Source organism: Doryrhamphus excisus, linkage group LG1 (assembly GCF_037039965.1).
Source record: "Doryrhamphus excisus strain RoL-2023G ecotype Guam linkage group LG1, RoL_Dexc_Guam_v1.1, whole genome shotgun sequence".
NCBI classification, from domain to species: domain Eukaryota; kingdom Metazoa; phylum Chordata; class Actinopteri; order Syngnathiformes; family Syngnathidae; genus Doryrhamphus; species Doryrhamphus excisus.
In genome coordinates this window covers 339,838-347,500 of record NC_136357.1, presented here as the reverse complement: position 1 = coordinate 347,500, position 7,663 = coordinate 339,838, and the positions used below count along the sequence as shown (strand labels likewise).

The following is a 7,663-nucleotide window of genomic DNA, read 5'->3' as shown; positions in this document are numbered from 1 at the left end:
CCTCTTACACTAGACCCTCTCACCCTGGACCCTCTTACACTAGACCCTCTCACCCTGGACCCTCTCACACCAGACCCTCTCACCCAGGACCCTCTCACCCTGGACCCTCTTACACCGGACCCTCTCACCCTGGACCCTCTCACACTGGACCCTCTCACCCTGGACCCTCTCACCCTGGACCCTACAGCTTGTCCCGTAACACCGGATCTCCCCAGGGTTGTGTACCGAGCCCCCTTCTGTAGTTTGTGGATGACACCAAGGAATGCTGGACTTCATGAAGAAGAGTGCGGACCCTTTCCAGGCATGGTAGCAACTCCATTTCATTGGAGAGGAATTCTTGGTGACCTTCTACCAAGCCACTGCCCAAAGCATACGGGCACGCTGCATCGGTTTCAGACCCAAAACCGCCACAGATGTGCATCATCAAACGATGGCCGACCAATCACTATGAGGCGCGTACCTGCTGATGAACATGGCCGTTATGATGGGCTCCCAACCAGTCCGCAGCAGGATGCGACTAGCCGGGTGTTTGGATGAGACCACGGTCCACAGAGGGATCAAGCACACCAGGAACACATCAACCAGGTACAACACGTAGGAGTACAACTCTGCCAAGACATAATGGGGGCTGTGGGTTATTCATATTTGAAACCGCGTTGACTTGAGCTGGCTGAGTGTTCTCCAACATTCAAGAAGAACCCCCCCTACGTTGTGGGAGTGACCTATTACTCCTGAACAACACCAAATGACTCGGATGTCCCACATTGGCTTTTTTGCTGAAAACCGATATGCCGATATTGTCCAACTCTCAATTTCCAATACCGACATCAGACGATACCGACATATCTCCTGTGGTGGAATGAACACGTGTCGTGTAGACAGCATTTTTACCCTATCGGGATCGGGATCATGATCTAGAAAAACTGTGATAAGGACATTTCTATACTGATATCGGGCCCATAATTATCGGACATCCCAACAAACGTCAAAACCAGATGATATTTACCATATCATCAAAGGTTATGAGCGCTACTGCTACAAACATCCACAGAGGACCCACTTGATCTCCGTACCCATGAGGGAGAAGAACCAGCGACTGAAGCAGGCCAGTAGGGCGAGAGTGATGAGGTCTCCAAAGCTGGCTGCCATGGGCGTGGCCACGTTGTCGGGGTTGATGCCCATCCGCTTGGAACCAAGAATCACCCCCACCATTATGACGCCTAAACCAGCAGACCAAAACCACCACATTGAATGAGGTTTTGATGTACTTTGCAGGTCCAGGGTCACATGACGGAAGAGATGAGAGAAGATGACAGAAGATGACAGAAGATGACAGAAGATGACAGAAGATGACAGAAGATGACAGAAGACAAGCGTGTTACCTTGCAGCAGTGAAGCCACAAATGCGGTGGAGACGCTGGTGGAACACACGAGGACGACGTGATTCAAGGCCATCCGTCCCTCGGCCATCCAGCCCAACACGGTCGCCATGAGGGAGGCTAAGAGGCCAAGAACGGTAGCTTGGAGCTGTTGGAGAAGACATGCAGTGAAGGCTTCGATACAAACAGCATTTATGGGGGTGTCACGAGACCCACCCAAGAACCTCACCCAAAACCTTTTGGGGCTTTTTCTCCTTGCGAGTCCCCAGGATACGGGCAGCGCTTCTATAGATTGGCCAAGAACTGGGACTTTGTTCTGCAAGCGAAGAGAGCAACCTGATCTCTGGTCAGATGCAAACTTCTAGCTGGACCAGTTTAGCGAGAAGAGGAAGCGTCTGGGACATCGGAGGAAGCCACACATGGATGCGGCGCCTTCTCTCCTTTTTCCAGGTGCAACCTAGAGCCTTGCAGGAAACCAAAGAGGATTTATCCAAGGTTCCTTGGTGGGTCTCACCTTTGGGATGAGGATTTTCCCTCTAGCAGGGATGGTGACCTTTTCATAGGGATGGTGACCATCTTTTCCTTCTGTCCATCACCTTTTATCTGGATGCTGTTGTGGCCTGATTGTTGTTCTTTTGGAAGAGACTGAGAGGGTGGTAGCGACCCTCTCCTCCTTTTTAACCACTTAGGACATTCCCGCTTGGACGTTTTTCCAACTTTGGCTGATGTGGAAGTGGAGCTCAACATCATTTTGAAAGACAAAGTGATGCATTGTTTGACTTATCTTTCTGCTTTTTGCCTAAAAATGACCTGCATTCACCTTTTCTGGTCTTTTTCCGTCCTGTGTGATAAAAGAGTACTAAGATGTTTGATTCCTTTGCGGTTGTTCCGCTCACACCTTTGATAAGATAAACAGGTCCTTCTGATGGCTACCAGATGAGTAAGCTTTCCCGGCTAGAAGTAGAGGGTGTAGTGCTGGGGGCAACTGAAATATGGTTCCTCCATTTTCTTGGTCTGGATGTAGCAGGGCCGCCTCCACACCAGCCGTGGACTCCTGGGTGAGGTTCCTTCAACCTGACTTAGGAACATCCTACTTAACACAGGAGGCTTCAACCCTTTAAGCGGAGACGTCCGAGACGTAGGTGGGCCTGCTCCACGCACCAAGGGGGAAGGGTCTTGCACCACCTGGTTTTAACCCCCCCCCCATCATAAAGGTTGTAATACACCCACTGATTGGCGCAGAACAGGATCAACAATATCAGCATTTGAGCCTTTGTAGTTATGTTATACCTTTTCACTACACTTTACTGGGCGTTAAGACGATGAGACAATAAGACAAGACGATAAGACAATAAGACAATAAGACAATAAGACAATAAGACAATAAGACAATAAGACAATAAGACGATAAGACAATAAGATGATAGGACAATAAGACAATAAAACAATAAGACGATAAGACAATAGGACAAGAAGATAAGATGTTAAGACGTTAAGACGTTAAGACGTTAAGACGATAAGACGATAAGACGATAAGAAAATAAGACAATAAGACGATAAGATGATAAGATGATAAGGCAATAAGACAATAAGACAAGACAATAAAACAATAAGATGATAAGACTATAAGACAAGACAATAAGACAATAAGATGATAAGACTATAAGACAAGACAATAAGACAATAAGACAATAAGATGATAGGACAATAAGACAATAAAACAATAAGACGATAAGACAATAGGACAAGAAGATAAGATGTTAAGATGTTAAGACGTTAAGACGTTAAGACGATAAGACGATAAGAAAATAAGACAATAAGACGATAAGACGATAAGACGATAAGACGATAAGATGATAAGGCAATAAGACAATAAGACAAGACAATAAGACAATAAGATGATAAGACTATAAGACTATAAGACAAGACAATAAGACAATAAGACAATAAGACAATAAGACAATAAGACAATAAGACAATAAGACAATAAGATGATAAGACTATAAGACAAGACAATAAGACAATAAGACAATAAGACAATAAGACAATAAGACGATAAGACAATAAGACGATAAGACGATAAGACGATAAGACAATAAGACAATAAGACAATAAGATGATAAGACTATAAGACAAGACAATAAGACAATAAGACAATAAGACAATAAGACAATAAGACAATAAGACGATAAGACAATAAGACAATAAGACGATAAGACAATAAGACAATAAGACGATAAGACAATAAGACGATAAGACAATAAGACACATCCTGCTCAACCTGCTTGAGTGCCAGGCTGCCAATGATCAGCATCCATTTGTCTCCAGGAAAATCCATTCTTCCTGCGTTTACCTGAAATAACACGAAAGAAAGACGTCCATGTTATGATTGGAATATTGCAAATGTTAGATGACGGAATCATGGATGAAAAAGCTGTTGTTGAAGGTTTTTAAAGCTGGGGTGTCCTGACCTTCCCAACGAGGCCCACATAGTCATCATGAATGTTTGATATGATATTTGATATTTCTTTGGTTGATTTGTTTGTATATTTCTTTATATTTTGTTTGTTTTGTACACTGCAACTTTGAACAACTTTTAATATTAGTTAAATAGTTAATATTTCAGCTTTATATGACAGAAATAACATTCAAATCTTTTTTGCTGTTTCTCTTAATGTCTTGACTTCTCGTAAATCTCGTACAGCAATTACAATTTCTGCTTCTGCAGTATTTTTTATAACTATTACAACTTTTTTCTTGACCATTTTTCCCTGTGATATTATTACTTTATTCCCTTATTTGGACATTAATTCCATAATATTATAACTTTTGTACCCAATGTAATTTTCCCAAAATGACAGCTTTATTTTTTGGTTTGTTTCACTTAATATTGGCATCTTTTTTCTTTCATTCTTCAACTTAAATTACGTTTTTTTTCCTCAAATAAAATACCCTGGTGTTGCATTTGGAGCCCCTGCTTGAAACAACAATATGTTGTGCTTCTTCCGTCCATTTGACTTGATTAGAAATGACTTCATCTTCCGCCATGTTGGACTGGCAGCTTGTCTGCCGTTACGGATGATCTTCACGGGTGGCTGTGGACTTTCACAGCCACGGGTCAAGAGGATAGAACTCTAATTCCGGGTAGGAGAACCTCAAAGTGAGTTGAAAAAGTGATGAATTGGATGGATGAATTCCAGATGACAAATAACCAACGGCTCCATTTCTGAGTTCCCTCACTCACAGCGGTCGACAGTCTGGAGGCCAGAGTCATCTCCAGGTTGCCCTTCATGCCCAACACAGCAGGAAGCAGGATGAGGAGCTCGGGGATTTCCTGGAACGCGTCCCAGCTCTGCCGTAGAAATGGACGTCATAGTGAAACTCGACATTCCATCCTGGTTTGGCTAATCTCACTGAGGGAGAATCATATCTGCTGCTTTTGGAGGTGTTGCCTGTTGGCTGTGGCTGTAAACATTAGCGAGCTAGCACGCTAACTAGTCAGACTCCAATTTATTGACAGTGTTCTAAACTTACGAAAGGGTTTTAAATGTAACGAGGCAAAAACTTACCACTTCCACAATGAATGGGAGTGTGACGTCTTAAAAGGCTTATTTATTCGTATGGTGTCTACTGGATTGGGTAATAGGTGTGAAAAGGTGACTATAGGGGTGTTAGTTCATGTCTAGAGGGCTCTAATAATGTTAAACATCAAACTGTTTCTATGCTGTAAGGATGGAAATATTCCATGTATACATAAGGGACATTCCCTCACATGCAAGGGCTCTTGCAAGACTTCCTGACTTCCACTTGACATTAGCGACGTGTCTTCACCTGAACCACGTCCAGCAGCAATCCGGCAGAGACTGTTCCCAGCCCAGCCAGAAGGAACGGCACCAGTATCTGCAGCAGCATGGAGTAGACCGACTCTGGGGGTACCCCTGCACCCTGGGACATCTTGGCCTCCTCACATCCGTGGAGTCCGGACCCACCGAAGCGCTCGACAGGGAGCAGGGGGTCCGTCTCAGTGTGGTCCCACGGTTCATTATTGACACTTGTGTTGGGGGGTGACGTGTTCCATCTAGGGATAAGACGCTTTGGGAAGTGGTGCTTCTGGATGGGCCCGGTCTCCTCTGAAGGCCTGGTGTGCACACCCTTGGATATCATGGTCCAAGCTTGGGAGTCCTAAACCAACATGAACGTGAACATCAGGCACAGCGAAATGAAAGCAAAATGTTCCCTGGTCACTTGGACGTTTGCTTGGAATTGTTTGGTTGGACGGAGAGCAGATGGTGCCAATCTGGGACTCCATTAAGTCCTGTTCAAGTCATTTTTATTTATTCATTTTTTTATACACGCGTTGAAGTCATTTTTATTTGTAGGATTTTTTTATGCTTCTGATTTATTTATTTATTTTTATTCATTTTGATTAGATTGGACACTTTTATTGAAGCCATTCTTATGATTTATTCATTTATATTTTTCTCCCTTTTTTATTTTGGATTTTTAATTTTTTTTTAAACACTAAACGAGGAACCTACCAGTGGAGAGCATTTTAGAGGATTTTTTTAAAGGAAAAACATGATAAATAATGTGATATTTTACCGATAAATGTGTAATGTACATATACCAAGGGCGAGGATGACGGAATTATTGCTCCATTTTACTTCAATGTACATATTCTTATATCATGTTTCACCAGCTGTCCGCAACCCACTCGGAATGGCTTCTGGGTCCGGACCCAGACGCTCTCGGAAGGGCTGATTGAGTGACTGGTCCGATGGCAAAGATTGGCTCCATTGTCGTCCTTCATTCCCAAGTCTCACTGACGACCTGAGGTTGCCGAGTCACTTAATTGGACATTCCTGGCCGATGGCGATGGGTGGGGGGGGGGGGGGGGGGGCTGTCACCAGTCAGACAATGCCGTCCTACAGCACCCAGCATGTGACTAGCTGGGTAACATTTGGAACACAATGGAAATTGGACTGTGTCCCTTGTTATAAACGTACGCTTTATGCCTTTTTCCAGCCAGGGCTGAAAATGAAAAGATGCAATTTGGCCATTTTCTTATTTTTTTCCCATTTCTACTGTTTTCTTATATTTTCCAACTATTTCAACTTTCTTCTTAGATTTTTTTTTCCACTTTATAAATGTTCTTTTTGTAACATTTGACTTTATCCCCATTATATTCTAACTGTCCCCCAACCATATTTTCCAAACTTTTATTTTGTGTTGTATGGTTCTCACCACATTACAACTTTGACACTTTTTAAATTTAATAATAATATTTTTTTTAACTTTATGCTACTAAATTGATATTTTTCCTCATAATATTGTAACTTTATTTCTGTAAAATTGCAACTTTATTCTCCTAAAATTACATCTTTTTTTTCTTCTTGTAAATTTGATTCTCATATTAATATGCCTTCATTGCCATAATATTTAGACTTTATTCCTATGATATTATAACTTTTTCCTCAATGTAATTTAATGGAACTTATTTTTTGTTTTGTTTGTTTCTCATAATATTACCATCCATCTATTTTCGATGCCGCTTATTACGAGAGTGGGGGTATGCTGGAGCCTATCCCAGCTGTCTTGGGGAGAGGCGGGGTCCACCCTGGACTGGTGGCCAGCCAATCCCAGGGCACATATAGACAAACAACCATTCCCACCCACCAGTCCAGAGTTAGCTGGGATAGGCTCCAGCATAGCCCCATGACCCTCATGAGGACAAGCAGCATAGAAAATGACTGAGTATTACAATGTTGTGATCATAAATGTGCATGTTTTTCTTAGATTCAATGTTTTTCTGTTATTTTGACTTTAAACTTGTACAATTACAGCTGATTTTTTCTTTTTGGTGTTTTTTTTTTCCTGTTAAATTCTATTTTGAGCATGTGCCACGGGTCCCAAATGGCACCAAGCCCTCACTTTGGACACCCCCCGACTTATGCCCGAGGTGCCAACATCACCAACGGTCAAACAATCTTCCATATTAACGTCTGGGGATGACCTGGGATGGAACGCAGTCAGGAATCCGTCATCATCCTTGGTTGACAGCTGATGAAATATGACGTAAAACCTGTTTTCTCCCACCTGATTTGAGATTTATGTGATGGGGTTGTGATAAATACAAAGAATCCCCCTACCTTATCTGAAAAAGCACAGGAACCAAACGGTCAGCTGTCAGGCTGCACTGCCGACTCCGACTCCGACTCCGACCCCTTCCCGTGGCCTCATTGTCCCGGTGGTGTGCTGAGACTCCACAGTGACTTCAGTGTGAC

The 7,663-nt window shown here is 42.9% G+C and overlaps 1 protein-coding gene across 2 annotated transcripts in view; it reads right to left on the bottom strand.

Moving 5' to 3' along the window:
* Window positions 1-7,663, bottom strand: part of slc41a2a (solute carrier family 41 member 2a) — a 9,811-nt gene extending 2,148 nt beyond the window's left edge. Inside the window, exons 1-8 of one of the 2 annotated variants that reach the window (XM_078793786.1) lie at window positions 7,529-7,663; window positions 5,211-5,561; window positions 4,624-4,731; window positions 3,661-3,732; window positions 1,609-1,695; window positions 1,383-1,527; window positions 1,074-1,220; window positions 461-608 (exon numbers count right to left, since the gene is read on the bottom strand). In XM_078793786.1, coding sequence (XP_078649912.1) covers window positions 461-608; window positions 1,074-1,220; window positions 1,383-1,527; window positions 1,609-1,695; window positions 3,661-3,732; window positions 4,624-4,731; window positions 5,211-5,543 — 1,040 coding nt within the window. In that variant the 5' untranslated portion in view covers window positions 5,544-5,561; window positions 7,529-7,663. Of the gene's footprint in view, window positions 1-460; window positions 609-1,073; window positions 1,221-1,382; window positions 1,528-1,608; window positions 1,696-3,660; window positions 3,733-4,623; window positions 4,732-5,210; window positions 5,976-7,528 lie in introns of those variants that run through there. The other variant, XM_078793787.1, reaches the window with a different exon arrangement.